Genomic DNA, 19,768 nt, shown 5'->3' on the forward strand with positions numbered 1-19,768 from the left:
GATGAATAATAAGTTGTTTGACCTAGTGTCAAGTTATAGAGGTAAACATTAGATTACATGTATTTTTTCTCTTGAATATGATGAGATATGATATGATGGATTGTTGAGTTTCTGGAACTCTACTATATTCAGAATTACCCTGTTAATCTGTAGATTAAGCTAGCCATTTGCCATCCACAAAAACACAAATCTGTATATATCAGTCATGTGTAAAAAGAAGACTTTACTGTATATTTCATGAATAATAGCCAATATTCATGTAATTTTTTTTTTTTAATCATTTTTAAAATCTTTTACATAATTATGTAAAATTTGAAATTTTACAAATTAATGTTAAATTTTAACATTAAATAATATAATAGATTGAAAAACAGATTTATTGATATACCAAAACTTTAAATTCTTGAAATAAAAAATGTCTTAATTTTATTTTTATTTGGAGAAAATAATTATAAACTAACTTGATTCTGAAATTTGAATTACATCTGTCATTTGTGAATCAAACACAAAAATCAAAATAAAGTATTAATGTTGTTATTAGAGAAGCTTACAAAATTGCCTTAGAAATTATGAAGCATAAGGACAAAACTTATGTTGTTATTTTATATTTACGTTAAATAAAATAAAATGAAAGTAGAATGCATTTAAATTGTTTTTGGTAAGAATGAAGGTACTTTCATGTATTTGATTAGCATTTTGAATCCTGTGAGTTTATAAGTTCAGGTTCAAGATTCTTTCAATCCAAACAGATTCAACAGTTCTGGCATTCTCTCCCAGTTCAGCTTCCCTAATAGTTTGCTTTGTTCCAGAAAACTAACATAAAATACAGTGTGTGATCTGTTGACAAACATAATCCGTTCCCAGACCGTGTTTTACTATGTTTGTTTATATGTAATAATAAAAATACACAGTCTTGCATTTTTATCAGTCGTGTTTTTTTTTTTCCATTTGGACAGATTCTTTAATCCCCACAATGTCAATTGCTTTTCTTTCTTCTTCAGGATTTTTCAGAAGTAATTAATAGTATTGTTGTTGTACAGATCCCCAAGCCTAATAACTTCAATCTGGTTTGAATGCCATTCTAAGACCATTGTTCTGACATCCTCCCACTTCTTCAAAAGATCTTTAATAGCAGATGTTGGCATTGGTCCTCTTTTGTCGTCGTCTTTTTCAGAAGAAAACACATCTTGCTGAGTTTCTTGGTGTTCTTCGTTTAAGAGTTTTTGGAGTTCTTCTGTTGTCAGATCAGTTTCAGGTTCCATTATGAAGTTAGTTTGGCATAAAAAATATCATTTAGCTCATTGGCTACTTTTTGGGCTAAATTTTATTTATAAATATATTAGGTGAATAAAAATGCACTTTAAAATGGTGTTTTGTTTTTTTTTATTAATTAGAGACCCAAATAAATTAAATATTTGTGTTTTTCAAACAAATTTTTGTTTGTCTCCTTTATAATAAATGAATTTATCTATTTCTAAGTAAAAATTGAAAGTGTCTGTAGAAGTAATTTTTTAAAATATCCTTATTCGTGATAAAGTTTTAATACTTATTTCTATAATCTAGACATGTTAATTCTTAGGCCACAAGTATATATAATATACTTGTGGCCCAAAACTCCATGACTTGTACTAATGTGGCCCAGAGAAACAAAAAGGTTGGACACCCCTGCTTTAGAGGATTCTTTTACTTAATTTTCTTTTAGGTTTAGTACTAATTTATTCTTGTCCCCTTTTAGTGCTCATAAATCAGAAAAAATTTTAAAAAGTTAATACAGTAGAGAGTCGTTAATCGGAATCGGTGGTAATCGGAACGATTTTCAGTCGGACTGTGTCGTGCTGAATCGAACGTTTTTGATACTAGATTTACTTCTAAAGTATAATTTTTATGTTTTTATATTCTTCAATATATTTATTTTGTTTGTACAAAACGAAGAAATAATTTTTAACGATACGATAGCCTCGATTATTATTATAAAAATTTTCGTTAGGCTTAAAATCAATGAAAATTCAACACGAAGCGACACGCAACGGAGAAAAATTTGAACATTGGACAGGTTAATATATTTTTTCGTACATAATCAGTAATCGGAACAAATCACTAATCTGAACAACCCCAGTCCCCAATTGATTCCGATTTTCAACTCTCTACTGTATATTCTAGTTCTCTGTTATATTTGTCAAATATAGATATTAAATACATTTTAATATTTATATAGATATGTAAATACATTTTCTGGAAGTGGAATGTAATCTTTATCATTTTGTTTTCTCTGAAATGAACCTGCATAACTGTTTAATCTTTCAAAAAAAGTTGTGTTTGTTTTAATAAGTAATTTCATGTTTATTTTTTAGATAGCTAATTTTTTTTGTTTAATTACAGTATGTTTGTTTTTGTGTTTGTTAGTCCTTTGTTGTAATTTGTTATTCAAGTGAATTTCAATAAAAATGTATTATTTTAATATTATAAAAATATATAATTTCTTCTATGAAAATTGTTTGACTTAAAAAACTTTTCTTTTTATCTTGTTATAGTCAGTTCTTTATAAGAGTTATCAAAATAACAATCTTTCCTGATTATTGATTTGAATACTGTTTAGTTTTAAAAAGCCATTGTAGTTCATATTTGTAAAATATAAGCTTTAATGTGTTTGCAGTGTGTATTTTTACTTCAATAAAATAAATTAAAGAATCATTTTTAATTTAAGAACTGAAGAGTTAATTATTGTTTATTTACTTCACAATTAAATTTTAATGTTCTAGAATTAAAAGCAGAAATTGAAAAATTGCGAAGTCAACATCAAGGTGAAGATATCAAATGCTTTATGGATGAAATTGCAATTTTAAAATCGCAACTACATGAGACTCAAGCGCTTTTAGACAGCAGTAAAAAGTAAGTAAATCTTTATTGTCTTTCCAAAATAAAGAGTGATGTAAAAAAAAAGCATAGTGTTTGCCTTGCACCTAGTTGTGTGGTAAAAGTTAAAAAGTAAATCTTTTTCATTCCATAAAAAAGCTGGTGAAACCAGGTTGAAAAGTAAAGCTCAGGGAAAACAACTAAATAAAAAATACTTTTGAAAGTTGTGGGATAAGAATACTGGAACCAGATTTGACAGTAAGACTCATGTGACTGTAGGGCCAGTATCTCTTTGATACCACGTCAGGATGACACCACTGTATCCTTATATTGATACAGAGAATCGTAAAATTGCGTGAGCAGTTATGTATGGGTTAGACCCGGAATGAAGCAAGTGGAGTGGATGACGGAAGGAACACACTCGGAGATTTTTATATATAGGTTCATGGTCTGAGTCTAGAGTCAATGTTTTGTTTTTGGACAAAAATGTCACCATGATAATAAATCAGGAAAATAAGCATAGTCACAGAAAAAAGCTTTCAGCTTTACTTTGTACCCTACAGTTCCTCCACTAATATTGCTCAAAGGTGCTCTAATGTTCAACAAATTATCATGAGTGCAACGACTTTAAGCTACGGCACTAAATAGTATGGCTCAAAGCTTTTTTTGTAATTATGCTTGTTTTTATTTATTTATCATCATGGTGGCATTGCTTCATCCAAAATTTCCTGTAATTGTAGTCTGTGCGATGTGCACTTAATTCACATGGATGTGAAGACTGGAATCTTTATATTGTGAACTTTAACATCTTTATGTAATTTTATAATCTTTTAATATCTTTATATAATCTTAATCAAAATATTTAACTACATTTTATATAAAAACAGAACAAAGTAGACCAAAAAGGGTTAGTTAATGGGAAATCAACTGATAAAACTTTCTGATAAGATTGGTTTAAACTCGATTCCCACGAGTTGAGTTCCTTGTTGAGATAAGTAAAATTTCTGTGTCAGGACTATGTCACCCATCACTTTATTGGTCCAAGAAGATCATCTCCTCTGACGAAATCAAGGAAGGGCCTGCAAAACACCTTTCCATATAAAAAGGGAGTACGATGAGTAAGACAGCAGAAGTTGTCATTTGACTGTGTGTGTGTGTCCCTGTTCAGATTTACCCATCATCAAGCTCCTCCTCCACTGTTCATCCTCCTCGGACTTGCGTACAATTGGATTAATCTACATTTAGACTGAAATCTAGAATCAAAGATATTATATCATCTATCAGACGTTCGTTGATACGATCAGCAAATATCCTAAAGTATTTATCCTACCCGTGAATATCTGTAAGCTCTCTCTCTAATCTATGTAGAATTTACGTTCGTGGATCGTGAGTCATGTATCTTATCAATCTCTCTGTAAAGTAACCGTTTTGTATCTAATTGGATATATGGGAAAATAAACGGGTATACTTTTATATATAAAAATCTCCGAGTTTATTTTCCCATATATCCAATTAGATACAAAACGGTTACTTTACAGAGAGATTGATAAGATACATGACTCACGATCCACGAACGTAAATTCTACATAGATTAGAGAGAGAGCTTACAGATATTCACGGGTAGGATAAATACTTTAGGATATTTGCTGATCGTATCAACGAACGTCTGATAGATGATATAATATCTTTGATTCTAGATTTCAGTCTAAATGTAGATTAATCCAATTGTACGCAAGTCCGAGGAGGATGAACAGTGGAGGAGGAGCTTGATGATGGGTAAATCTGAACAGGGACACACACACACAGTCAAATGACAACTTCTGCTGTCTTACTCATCGTACTCCCTTTTTATATGGAAAGGTGTTTTGCAGGCCCTTCCTTGATTTCGTCAGAGGAGATGATCTTCTTGGACCAATAAAGTGATGGGTGACATAGTCCTGACACAGAAATTTTACTTATCTCAACAAGGAACTCAACTCGTGGGAATCGAGTTTAAACCAATCTTATCAGAAAGTTTTATCAGTTGATTTCCCATTAACTAACCCTTTTTGGTCTACTTTGTTCTGTTTTTATATAAAATGTAGTTAAATATTTTGATTAAGATTATATAAAGATATTAAAAGATTATAAAATTACATAAAGATGTTAAAGTTCACAATATAAAGATTCCAGTCTTCACATCCATGTGAATTAAGTGCACATCGCACAGACTACAATTACAGGAAATTTTGGATGAAGCAATGCCACCATGATGATAAATAAATAAAAACAAGCATAATTACAAAAAAAGCTTTGAGCCATACTATTTAGTGCCGTAGCTTAAAGTCGTTGCACTCATGATAATTTGTTGAACATTAGAGCACCTTTGAGCAATATTAGTGGAGGAACTGTAGGGTACAAAGTAAAGCTGAAAGCTTTTTTCTGTGACTATGCTTATTTTCCTGATTTATTATCATGGTGACATTTTTGTCCAAAAACAAAACATTGACTCTAGACTCAGACCATGAATCAATCAAATAAAAAGTTTAAAATTTACATTGCCATGTAAAACTTCAAACTTTTCATTTGACCATTCTAATGTATCTAGTGTAAAACTAGAAACAATTATTGTTACTATCATAAATAAAATATAAATAACTGATTAGCTACATTTATATATAGTTAAGTATAATATAAATATAAAAATAATAAATTTAAAAATTTATTTTACTGATGCAAAATTAACTTTATATATTAAAAAGTTATTTTTTAAGTGTTATGGATTGAAATATTTATTTATTTTTTCTCTTATTTTAGAAATTGGGAAGAAAGACTTCAACAAACAGAGAAAAGAAAAGAAGAAGAGATATTGAAATTAAAAGTATTGTTAATAATATATTATCTAATAGTTGATAAGATAATGACATGAGAAACTAAACTTTTAATTTTTCATAAACAAATGTTTTCAGCTAATTTAGTTAGACATTATCAGATTCTAATTAATTATTTAGATGTAGGAACAAAACAAATATTTCATTTGAGTTCACTTAAAAATTAATTGTGACATGCATAATATTATTATTTATATATAATCAAATTGTTTATTTTTTTTACCTATTTAAAAAATGGAATATTATTAAACCTTTTTGATAAATATAGAATTATCTTAATTAGAATTATAGTAGAAAATAAATTTAAAAATTATAATTGTGTATATTTCAGAAAGTTGGTATTGCATTGAAAATGGAAGGTGTTTATCCTAGTTTAATAAATTTAAATGATGATCCTCAATTGTCAGAAACATTATTATATGTTCTGAAGCCTGGGATTACAAAAGTAGGTAGATTAGAAGAGCAATCAACTGCAGAAATACAACTATATGGAAGATTAATAGCAAGTAATCATTGGTAAGAGCCATTAGTATTTCTTTTAATGATGATTTAATATTTTTAAAAATATTAATGCACATATTTATTTCTTGCAGTGTTATAAAGAATGAAGACCGATTGTTAACCATAACTCCCAACAAAGATGCACTTGTATATATTAATGGTCAATTAATCATTGAAATCACAAAACTGCATCATGTAACTTTGTTTTTTAATTTAATATGAAAAATTTTTAATATACATTTTTTTAACATTGTCAACACGCTCAAAAATTCTATAAAATAATAATTCTTAATCTATAGACCTTTGATTTCAAAAAGTTCATATCACTTGTGTAAATGATTTGCCAGTGAAAATAATTTTTTTTTTTTTGGTAAATTACTTGTACATACATACAAGAAAGACATTGGTTGTACATGAAGTGTTTAGCCAGCAGAAAAGAAGGTAAGGGAAAGGGGGGGAAGGAGGGAGAGGAGATACAGTAGAGAAAGGTAGGATCCCTCTGAACGGTGTACATAAGACTACAATACCCTCTGTTTGATGTTGGCGTGCAGTTTTTAAGCTGCAAGGCTATGTTTTCTTTTAGACCCTTCGGGGTCTAAAAGTGTAGTGAAGTGTAGTGAACCTGAGTGTAGTGAAACCTGAGTGTAGTGAACACCAATAATTGACTGCCACCATGAATAGCTAGCTAAGTGTAGAAGTTAGTGCCAAGTGGCTGTTAGTAGGAAGACTTATATCTGCTTAATACTAATAAAACTGAATGATCGCAAATCTTAATACTACTTAACAGCTAGACAGACAGTGCGAAAGCAAACAAACACAATGACAAACTAGACGAGACAAATGGACTGTCAGAGACAAATGAGCAAGACCCAAATATATTATATATATATATATATATTTTTTTTTTTTTAAATGTTAACTTACTAACTAAACTAACCTACCATAACCTAGGATGAACCTAAACAGATGACTAAAGCTAACAAACCCTAATCTAATTTAACCTAACCTATTATAACCTAACTAGAAACCAAGCTAAGAGTCCCTAATCTAACTTACAACTAGAACTAACTTAAACTAACCAAATTTAGACTGAAAAAGATGGAAAATAAGAATTAAAATACAAAGTTTAAAGGCAGCTATATACTGATAGTTGAAACAAAGCAAGGGAAAGCTAATTGCCATTGCTAAATTACTTGTAGTGAAATTTTGTTTTAATCTGTTATAAGATGATAGATTATAATGCTGCTTTGCTGTTTTAAAACTTTACTATATAGTTATTATACAGTACTGTTTTATTGACATAAGCTCAGTTCACTTCTTGTATAAAATCAGTACTCTCTACATTTATAATTATTTGAATTATATTTCATTCTAAAATTCAAACAGTCTTAAAAACACTTCATTATAGTATACAAAGCTACAACAATTGCTATAATGGTGGTATGTATTATGTTTATCTCTGTAGAAGTTAATTTTCATTTGGAATAAAAATGGAAAATCAAAATAAATGCAGTTTTGTTAATAAATTTTAGAAGCATTGATAAAAATTTGCATAAATTCTTTGGTAATATTCTATGTAATTCTTTAACTCAACCTTTGATTAGAATATATTAACCCAGTCAGTGTTACCCATTAATTACTTAAATTGTCAAAACAATCTGATACTAGCTAATCAAATAATTATCTATTGATAATTTTAATGATAAGATTGTTTTTAAATAATTTCAATAAATTCAGAAGAATATAGAAAAGTAATGGTCCAAATAACTAAATAATTCTAAATTATTTTAAATTACTAATTAGATTATTTATTTCAGAAAGTAATAAAGTTTGATATTTATCTTTGTTAAGTATTGATTCATCTTGATATTAAAGAAAAATGTTGACTTTTATTAGTCAAACATTTGTTAGTTTTTATACTTTCAAGAAGGCATGGAATTTAATAAGGAAAGTTTAAAATATCTTTTTCTAATCAGTTGAATAGGTTTCCAATTTCAATACCACAGAAGACAGTGATATATATATATATAAAAACAAAAAGCAAATTGCTAATTATGTATGAACATAATTAGCAATTTATTTGTTTATGTATAATAGTTATTATTATATTTTATTTATACATATAATTCAATATTTAGTTTAACTTACATGAAATAAAAACAAAATTTATTGATTAAAACTTTAATTTTAAAATGAAATGTTTTATGTTTTAGGGAGACAGATTAGTGATTGGAGGAGAACATTTTTTCAGGTTTGTTTTTACTTTTATTATTATTTTTTAATATAAATAGAATATGGTTGCAAGGGAAGAATGAGCATTGAATCCAGTTTTGATTAATCTAGTTTTAGTTTACTGAAACTAAAACTATGTGTATGTAACAACTAAAACTAATACTCAGGAATGTGATTTAAAATAATGTTAGTGTTGTCTCAGAGGAGTATAACATAGCAATTGAATAGGTTTCCAATTTCAATACCACGGAAGACAGTGACATATAACTTATATTACTTGCAATAAATACTGAACATTTCTGTTGATGTAAATTTATCTAGAGTTGTCTTATTTAAAAAAAGAAAATCTGTGAGTGTCAAATTATCACTTTTGCAATATTGTTTCTTCTGCACAGTGTAATAAAATTTAACCCTTTCCCTGCCGTTTGCCACGCCCCCTTATTTTGTAAAACGGCCAAGGTCAAAATAGGTAAATCAGGCAATATTATTTTAAAAATTCACCAAAAATTAAATTATTATTTGATTCATATGAAAAAAATCACATATATTTATCAATATAGTTAGTTTTAAATACGACATTTTTCAATAAAGTTTGTTTGAAAAATTTATGAGAAAAAAAAAATAATATATGATAATTGACATTCAAACTTGAAAATTTGTTACTTTTTGTCAAAATTAACATTGTCTGGTTACTTTATTCTTATTGTCACTGAGCCAGAATGACGTAGAATATTGTTCTGTACAATTTGATATTACATTTATGCACGTACGTTTATTCGTTGTGAAATTATCGCACATTATATCAAACATTTGTTTGAAATCTGAACTTTATTCTGCTTTCATCTAATATAATTAACTAATATACTTTATTCATTTCATATCAAACAAGACTATATATTTTTGTAATAAACATATGATTATTAATAGCAATAGATGTAACATTTGCTAATATTTTAGATTTAAAAAAAATTAAAAATTAAAAATTAAAAAAAATATATAAAATATCAGAACTGAAGATCATAACTTAAATATTTACGATATATTAACATATTATAGCTGAATAAACTTATTATAGCATAAATCAACTTATTATAGTAATATTATTGCATGAATATGCTAAAAATAAAATAAAAAATTATCAGAAAATGAAAAATTAAGAAAAAATAACCGATAATTAAAATTTTTTAAGTCGACAAAACACCACCTGGACAAAAATATGTAGAATGAACGATAAACAAGACGATGCCGTCAAGTGCTGACATCTGTTGTCGATAAATTTTATAAAAATCGATTGTTAACAGGGTAACGATCAATTGGTACCCTGGCCGTTTTGCTAAACGAATAGGGTAACGATAGATCGGTACCCTGGCCGGGAAAGGGTTAACCAATGGCCCACATCCATGTCAAGAAAAACAGCCCCAGACCGCGACAGCTACTACCACCAAATTTTACAGTTTGCACAATACACTTTGGTAAATGCTGTTCACCTGGCATTCACCATGTCCATGCATCTGAGTGCCAGATCATGTTACATGATTCATCACTCCACAAGATGTGTTTCTGTTATTCCACAGATGGTGTTGCTTGCACCACTCCAAGTGACGTCTTGCGTTGGGGCTTGTGGGCAGCAGCATGACCATGAAATCCGAGTCGTATCACTTCTGGGCAGATAGTCCTGTCACTGGCCTGTGTGCCAGATCTGTTTTGTAAATCCTCAGCCATCATGGTCAAGGCTGATTGGCAATTAGCTTGCATAACATATGTCAGTGTTTGGCAGTTCTATTTGGATAATATTCTGGCTCTACCAGAGTGACGATCAGGATCAGTGGTCCTTTCATTTCCATTTCACTATCACATTGCTGACAGTGCACTTTGGAATTTCTGACTGCTGTGAAATCTTACTTATAGAATATTCAAATTTCAGGGCTCCTATAATTATTTCTCTCATGAATGCATCCAGCTTTTTCCTTTTCACCATGTTGGAGGAAAATATGCATATGATTCAACTCACTTCTTAATCGGCATGTCCTAATTTGCATACAGTCATTGTTTCGGTCAAGTTCTTTCTAATCAAAGGGGTGTCCCAGACTTTTGGCTATATAGTGTAGAAATATTCAAAAATAGTTTTTGGTAGACACTCTGTTTTATGACAATATTGTCTTGAAGGCATTTTACACATTAAAGAAAAAGTTTAAATTAAATGCTTGTTATTAACAAAATTTATTTGAACTGATATTATTGTAAGTAGTGTAACTGAAAACATCTACTATATTATTAAAGCATAATACACTACATGTCTATTCATGATGACTGTTGATTGTTGTTTTGAACTGCAAATGCAACATTCCATTAATTGTAAGATATATCTCTGCTTCAGAGAAGTAAAAATGGGTAAAAAATGTGTTAGAATCAATGAAATATAATAGTTTATTCTGTGATTAATGCAGTAAACTAATGGTACTTTGTCCTTATACATGCACAGAATGAATGAATAGAAATGTATTTAATTAAATTATGTTAAAATATCAGCCAGATTCCTTTATCGGGCTATTTAAGCTTAATTAATTACTAAATTATTAATAATTATTTAATTAGCTTTAAATAGCCCAATAAAGAAATCTGGCTGTTTGTTTGATATTTGAAGTAATTATTGAGTTTGTTGTATAAGTTTTATAAATTTTGTTATTTACTATATTTATTTTATTTTTTATATTAATAATTAAACTTTAAAAAAATTTAATTTTAATAGTTTGGATTTGTAAACTTTTCAGAGTGAATAATCCTTTTGAGGAAGAAGTATTACCAGTTAATAGTGAAAACAGAGACTTTGAATATGCATATCAAGAATTGATTAGTGTGCAGGAATCAAAGTAATTATTTATAATCATTATCTTTGTTATCTCTTATGATAGTTTTACTTAATACTATTTTTAAATAATTTTATTACAAAAATTAAGAAAATCTCAACCATATGTTTGTATATATAGATATGATAAAAATTTCTAAAAATAATGTTGAGCATCAAACAGGAGTAAGATATATTAGTTTTCCATATGTAAAAGGATTATATGAAGAAATTAATAAAGAATTAAGGAAGGTAGACATAAAACTCGCACCTAAATATGAAAAACTTATATCCCGGTTAAAAAATAAAAACAGTATACAGCAAGCTAGAACAGAAGTTAAAGAAACAAAGAATGTCGTTTACGAAATTCCATGTACTTGTAAGAATAATAGTATTTATATTGGAGAAACGAAACGTAAGTTAAATATCAGATTAAAGGAACACGTTGCTGACTTAAGATATAATTGGGTAAATTCTGTATTTCGTGATCATTGCCTACTTAATAATTGTAATATAGATCAAGATGGTGCAAAAATTTTATATAAAGAAAAGTACGCTTATAATAGAAAATTTAAAGAGAGTGTGGCTATCATAAAGTCCAGTAATTCTATAAATAAAAATTTAAGCATAAATATAAACAAGAACTGGTTGAGAATACTATAGTCATATAAAAAATAAAAAACAGATTTAGCCTAACTTGGCTACTTTTGGCTATGAAGTTAATTATGTAAATTCAGATCATCATGACCAACAGAATATGCAAATAGTCAACACACAACTGCGTAATAATGAGCTAGTGCCAGATGAAAAGTGAGGTTTTAGCTAAAGTAATAAGTGTTTGGATTTGGTGTCATGTCAAGATAGAACAACAATGAAGTTTGTCAACAAGAAGGGGAAAAAAGTTCGTCAAAAAGAAGATTAAAGATTTATTGCGTTCAATTCAAAAAGTAAGATATTGAGTATGCTTAATATACTGATATTTATAAAGTAAGCCTGTATGTTTATATATTTTAAAGAAATTTTACATTTTAATTAGCTGTATGTAGAACATGTAGATTTGTCGCTGTAACTTTGAGGTCCAAATTGTGCTGTACACGCGCACCCTTGAGTTCAAGGAATTAACGGTACGTTTTAAATTAATTTCTGTGTTATCTATCGGTGTATGTTATATTATTTGAAATGTTGTATATTATTTTATTAGTTGACTGAAGAGGGGCGAAATGCCCGAAACGAGTGAAATAAAATCTCGTCTCAACTAATAGAGGTGGAAAAATGCCAAGTGTTTAATAAATAACACGGTCTTGTGTTTGATGCTCAACATATAAGAAAACATGGTTTCAAGAATATTTAAATTCTAAAAATAATGTTAAAAATTAATGTTTTAAAAGTTAAGTTATAGTATACAGTGGGTGATCAGTTAACAAACATAATTCGTTCCAAGACTTTGTTCATTAACTGATTATCGATTTACTGTAGGTTTTTACAGGAATTTGATTAATTTGTTCTGGAGACCCAAAATATATATACAGTCGAGTCCGCATAAGTCGTCACCCGGATAACTCGACACCATCGGTTAAGTAGTCATTTTCTGTGGTCCCGGCCGACTTACATAGGTGTTAATGTTAAAAAAAACTTTGGTTTACTCGACAGTGTTTAACTTGTCACCACTGGATAAGTCGACATACTTTTGCTGTCCCACACTCTGATAAGTCGTCACCCCCTCCTGAAAAAATGAATTCACTTCGCACGTGTGGTGCGAACTCATTTTTTTTCATGAAGGGCAGTCGATTTATTTAATACATAATTAATATTTTTAATAATATAATAATATATATATATATATACATACATATTAAGAAAAATGTCTTAACATTTTAAGTATTTTTATGTATAAAATAATAACAGATAAACAAAAAGAAAATATACAATTTACATCGTCACACCAGAATCAAATTTTGCATTTTCTCACGCTAGAGGCATTAAGAATCCTTAGACGTTACTTGCCAACAATTGACAATTGTGATGATGATGTTTTCAAGGCATTCGTGATCATTGAAAAAGAAAGTCGAGACAGTTAAGTGCTCAAAACAAACAACACTAAACAAATTTTTCAGTTTTTCATCTACGGAGTAATTGTAAATGGAGGACATAATGTATTGTAAGCCTATACTAGTGTATAACGCACTACTGTATTTTCCTAATTGTAATTTTTTTGTTTTTTTTTCCAACTTCGCTTTAGTTGTTGCATCAGATAACTCAACACATTTCCACTTCCCCTTGGGGTGTCGACTATATATATATTATATATACACACACTTTCTTACTATGTTTATTTATATGTAATAATAAAAATACATATATAAACAGTCTTGCATTTTTATCAGTCATTTTTTTTTTCTGTTTGGACAGATTCTTTAATCCCCACAATGTCAATTGCTTTTCTTTCTTCTTCAGGATTTTTTGGAAGTAATTAATAGCATTGTTGTTGTAGAGATCCCCAAGCCTAATAGCTTCAATCTAGTTTGAATGCCATTCTAAAACCATTGTTCTGACATCCTCTCACTTCTTCAAAAGATCTTTAATAGCAGATGTCGGCATTGGTCCTCTTTTGTCGTCGTCTTTTTCAGAAGAAAACACATCTTGCTGAGTTTCTTGGTGTTCTTCGTTTAAGAGTTTTTGGAGTTCTTCTGTCATCAGATCAGTTTCAAGTTCCATTATGAGCTCTTCAATGCTCTTTATTTCTCAGATGTGATTTTCATTATTCCTTTAGCTGCTTGAGTCTTCTTAATATATCTTTCTTAGCTAAGATTGTGCTTACTGTAGACTGTTCAAACCATACTGCCTAGCAACATCAGACATCTTCTGCCCACTCTCTACCTTGGGTATTATCTCTTGCTTGGTTTTTATGATGAGCACAGTTCTTGACACTCCACTCTTTTTAGGCTCCATAATATTATCAGTTTTTATTTAAATAAAAAGTCCAGAAAATCACTTACAAAAATTCAAAGAACAGAAATCAACTAGTGCACAAAAAAATTATGTAAATGAGAGGCCTAGAAAAACATTAATGAATATCCAATGGGACAGTTAAACTCTCGCCTTTCATAAATAAAAACGACACAAAACTTAATGAGTAGTCGCCCAACAGTCTTGTGAAGATTATAAAAAATTTATTTGTCAGAAAGGTAAACAAAAGGCTGAAATTACAAGAGAGAGTTTCAAAATTCGGAGGAATACTATCTAATCGGTATTGCGTTAAGTATTGATGTTAATGTCTTCAGAGCTCTGAAAGATTTTGAATTGTCACCTGGAGACAATGGAAGACCAATTGGTATTCACTATTTTATGTTGCTTCTTTTTGTGTTTGTTCTTTGAAGTGTCCATTATCCAATCTTTCGCAAAAGTGTTCATTATTTGATTTGTTTGCAGTTTGAACTGTTCATTAACTGATCACCCACTGTATTATATATTTTTGAAAATGGATATACATCTATCTACAGGATTTACATATGTAGCATTTCAAAATTAATTATTAAATAACAGGTTAAATTTTAGATAAATTATATAGATTTTTAGATTAATTATAGATTATAATTTTTTTTAGTTAACAATAAAACCTGTGTATCTAACTTATTCATGTGCCAGTTCTTACTTATATCTTTTTATTTATTTTATGAAATAATTCATGTAGATATTGTTGTTATTTTAATTCTTGATGATATGAATGAATAAAACTAAATATTAGTTCATATATTAAACTATTAGTGAGGTTGAGGCCGAAGTTTTCAACACAAAAATGTGTACATCAGATGTTCAGCGCCGCTTTCCTGTAAACCTAGAAGTTTGGTAATGGCGTTTGGAAAGTCAGTGGAATCATGCTCAACATTCCAAAGGCCATTACCAAACTTCTAAGCCTACAGGAAAGCGGCACAGAACGTCTGACATACACGTTTTGTGTTGAAAACTTCAGCCTCAACCTCACTATTATTAAAATATATTACTTTTTTATAGATTACAAGAGGAAATTGGTAAATGTAGGCAGAAAAGATGTAGTGAAATTTTAGAAAATTTTGAGAATTTAAGAGAGGAGATTGAATTATCAATGCAAAAAAGTTTTGAAAGTGTTTTAGAAAGTGAAAGTGATGAACATGTATGTATTTAATAAATAATAATAATAATATATATATATTATGCTATATTATGTTTAGTTTCAATAAATTGAGTGTAAATATACTTTAATGTATTTACTTGAAATTTTTATTATTAAATAGTTTAAAAATTTATATTAATTAGTTTTTCAAATTATTTTAACTGTATTATCACTAATGATACTTAAATCTTGCAGGAAAATCTCTTTGGCTTAAATCTATTTTAATGAATATTTATTTTATGCAGTTTATCATTAAAAAAAAAAAAAGGAAATTTAGAACATGTTCATTTACAAATATAGAAGACTACTACTTTTAAATATTAATCATTTACAAATTATTTAAATTTAGTGATAAATAAATGTTCAGTAGAATCTGGTTATCTGAGGTAATGTGGACTGATTATATCTTGGCTAAGCAAAAACTCAAATAAAATGAAAGACCATGGTCATTACACAATGAAAATTAAATAGTTTGATTTATTATAATCTTTTATTATCACCATAATTTATCAGGCTAATTAAGTGCTATATTATTGATTTACTATTAAGTAATTTGGTACTAGAGGTAGGTGATTAATTATGGCAGTTATTTGGTTTATTATTACTTCATCAATTTTTAACTCTTTTCGCCCCGTGGGCACTAAGAGGGCCTCTTTAAGCAAGGCTGTTATGGGTTTGGCCAGGCCTGCAATTGGGAGACCAGGTGGTGAGGGATGGGCCTGACATATCTGGACGGTCTCCCCTGGAAATGCAGAGAGCTTAATAATTCAGAGAATAATGTCATAATTGGTCAGGAAATGTCAGGGAATCACAGATGGAATTAACTGTACAGACCCTAGATGTTTCATTATCATCGGTAACATGGTCAATGGCTGAACCCACGGGTTGCTAAATAATGTAAAAATTTGGGATTGGGCTACTTTTTGACTAATCCAAATGATAAAGGTTTTGGATCTTTTTCTATATCATTTGGATGAGTTTTTGGGCTACTTATTTTCTTCTGATGAATAAAAAAATTATCTGAATATAATGAAACTATTGATAGGTAAAAGCTTATTAACAATAAGTAAATGTAATATCATGCATTAGTCTTTTAATTTTGACAATTGCTTTTATTTGATTAAGTAATTAAAAGTATTTAGCATATAGATGACCTGTAGAAACAAATTAATTTGAATTGATACAGCAAAATAACTAGCAGGAATGGAAAATAAATAAGATATTTTTAAATTAATATTTGTAAATTATAAAATTTTGTAAAAATGTATGTAAACTGGAAGTTTAAATGAATTTGAACCATGATTTAACAAATGTATTGTGACAACCAAATCACACTTGTGTCTTAGTTTTATCACTGACCAGTACTTCATATGAGAGCATTTAGCATAAAGAATTGTATAAAGTGCTCTTTCAATCAGCATTTCATTGAGAAAATATTTCAAACCTTGAAGACATCACCTTAAATGTTCCATTGTTTTCCAAGTGCAAAGCTATTAAAGCATTTGAATGCATGAGAGACAAAAGAAAGAAATAACTTTTAATTTTATAACATTCTCATCTATTATACTTTAAAATTAAGATTTGTATTATTGTATGTAAGAAATCTGAATCAAACTTATATTTAATTATATGAAATCAATGACTATAAAAAAAATAAATTTCTAACTTTGAATCATAGTTCTTTGTGCTTGGCTCACATTCCTATAATCAACAAGTCAAAATGAGTCAAGAGTATTTTAGAATTAGCATGAGTCCTGTGAATGGTTGTCTCACATTGAAGTTAAATGATAAAAGGTAACAAACAAACCATTTTGTAATATGTTATTGTTTTAAACTTTCTTTAAAAAATCTTTGAGTTTTTACTTTATAACAATTTGTCCCATCTTTGCTACAATGTTTTTTAGTAATCTCAGCAATTTTTCATGGGCAGTCTGTCTCAGATTTGTCAGATCCTTTTCTGTTCCTCGCCATCTGGTTATCTGGCTGAACTGCAATGGGCACAGAAAAAAGGCTCTCTTAGTTCTCATAGGGCAGAAAGTTAAAAAAAAATTACTTTAGTATCAGTCATTCACTTGTGGTTGCAGTTAAAAGTACTACAGTATTTCAGCTCAGTGCATTTACAACAAAGGTTTTATGAATTATAAGTAGTATAAGAAAAAGTAGTGTATTCTTTTATAGGTTTACCTCAGATAATGCAAAACTGCAATTAATCATGGTTTCGATAATTAAGATTCTACAATGTGTAGATACTTTTGCTGAATACTTAATACAAAATTTGAATTAACTTCGTAAAACTGTTTTTGTTGTTTTTATTTTATTACAATAAACTAGGACAGTTCTAATATTTTAATCAACTATACTAATGTTATGAATATATGTACAGGTTTGTCAGTTTTAATTAATTTACTGGAATAATTCAAAAAATATTTATCCTACTAAAAAGAAATTCAACCAAGTGTGTTAGACTTCAACAAAGTCACAATTGGGATTAGTGGCATTATCATAGATTGTGGTTCTATTTTGTGAGAACTATAGGTTTTTATGTGAGGAAAAATTGTGGGCAGTGTACATTTTTTTAGCAGTTTATTTTTATTTAATTATTGTGGTTTTTTTTTAATTATTGCAATTGAACCCTGCATTTGCTAAAAGCAAGTCAAATTATGCATAGCTATCTGAAGTATCTATTTTTTGTTTATTGAATAATTCTATTGAATGTTATCACATGAAAATGGAATATAGAAAATGAATTTTGGAAGGAATTAAATAAATACTGTCAAGTTGTTTATGTTGTTTATAATTTTGAGTTTACATTTTCTTTGTGATGAAATTTTTCTAAAACTAGAAAATAGCAAAGAATTTAAGTTTTCCATAATACTAGGGTTAGAACATTGTTAGTTGTAACTTTTCTGTTGTAAATTTTTATTATAATAATTAAAAGTTCTTCTGGTAAGCAGAACTTGGATTTTTCATATATTGAAAGTTTCATTTTATTTATTGTCATTAGTAGCACTATTAATTTTTTAAAAAGACTGTTATGTCTCTAGTTATTCAATATATACTTCATGTATTTATAGGATTTTGGTACAGAGTTACAATCCAAAAAATCTGATATTAAAGAGGTAATATTTTTTGAAATTACAAATGCTATAATTTAAATTTTCAAAAATTGCTTATTGTAAATAAAAATTATTTTAAATTTTTTCAGTTTGTTCCCTATTCATCTGATTTTTTGGATAAAATTACTGAAATGTTTAATGATGTGTCTAGTGATTTAGATAATTGGAAATCAAAATTGGATATAACTTTGCAAACAGGTACTGAATATGAATCTCAACAGAAACAAGAAAAAGTTGGAAATCTTTATCAGTTATCAGTAAGATTGAAAGAAGCCAATGAATTGACAAAAGAACTGGGAACTGACATTGTAAGAGTAATTGTAAGAATATAATTACACATATTATTAAATTTTTGCTTATAATTAATTAATTTTTTTCATATAGGTATTAAATAGATGTGATGTTCTTACTAATACAGGACTTGAATTGGCAATAAAAGTTCATAGTGTTAATCACAATGTTGTGACATTTTGGTCATTGGAAACATTTGAAGAAAGATTAGAAAGACTTCGGAAATTAGTACAGGTGCAGTAGAAAATTATATTAAACATAAATTTTTCATTAAACTATACAAATATTATAAATAACTAGTTGTATTCAGCAAAATATCTGCTGTTAAAAATTGTTAAATTACAAATTAATAGGAAAAATAAAGAAGGAAATAAATTTTATTTACATAAAGCTTATTAACATAACATAATATTTCTCAGTATATAACATTAGTATTTTAACAAATTGGAAATAGATTTTGTCTAGGTGTATTATGGATGTATGGACGGATGGATACATAAATAATAGCTAGATTGATTGATTGATAGATAGATTCAATTCTACTCCTAATTAATTCTAACAAAGACTAATATTAACAAACATGTCTATATGTTCCATCATCACATAGTTTTCATTTCTCTAAAAATGTTTGTTTGAATAATTATATAATACTTTTGAAGTTAATTTGCATGTAGAAATGAATATGTAAGTGGACAACATTTAATTGAACATAGTTTTTTATTTTTTTATCATCTACCTGTAAGAGTTGTTCTTTGCTTAAGTGCAATTTTATTCAAAAGAAATAAACATTAGTTCTTCTGACCAAATTTAATTTACAATAGTCTTTCTGTTAATAAAAAAATTAAAAATAATCAGAAATTAATGAAAATAAAAAATAATTGGAATGTATGAAAGACTGTCAAATTGTGTT

General features: G+C 28.3%; 1 protein-coding gene across 1 annotated transcript in view; it reads left to right on the plus strand.

Moving 5' to 3' along the window:
- Positions 1 to 19,768, plus strand: part of LOC136980709 (kinesin-like protein KIF14) — a 43,041-nt gene that overhangs the window by 1,596 nt on the left and 21,677 nt on the right. Inside the window, exons 2-11 of the mRNA XM_067276898.1 lie at positions 2,760 to 2,889; positions 5,650 to 5,713; positions 6,055 to 6,239; positions 6,317 to 6,419; positions 8,438 to 8,475; positions 11,228 to 11,326; positions 15,313 to 15,451; positions 18,526 to 18,570; positions 18,657 to 18,875; positions 18,952 to 19,092. Coding sequence (XP_067132999.1) covers positions 2,822 to 2,889; positions 5,650 to 5,713; positions 6,055 to 6,239; positions 6,317 to 6,419; positions 8,438 to 8,475; positions 11,228 to 11,326; positions 15,313 to 15,451; positions 18,526 to 18,570; positions 18,657 to 18,875; positions 18,952 to 19,092 — 1,101 coding nt within the window. The 5' untranslated portion in view covers positions 2,760 to 2,821. The remainder of the gene's footprint in view (positions 1 to 2,759; positions 2,890 to 5,649; positions 5,714 to 6,054; positions 6,240 to 6,316; positions 6,420 to 8,437; positions 8,476 to 11,227; positions 11,327 to 15,312; positions 15,452 to 18,525; positions 18,571 to 18,656; positions 18,876 to 18,951; positions 19,093 to 19,768) is intronic.

The sequence above is a fragment of the Centruroides vittatus genome, unplaced genomic scaffold (assembly GCF_030686945.1).
Source record: "Centruroides vittatus isolate TY-2023 unplaced genomic scaffold, ASM3068694v2 contig_717, whole genome shotgun sequence".
NCBI classification, from domain to species: domain Eukaryota; kingdom Metazoa; phylum Arthropoda; class Arachnida; order Scorpiones; family Buthidae; genus Centruroides; species Centruroides vittatus.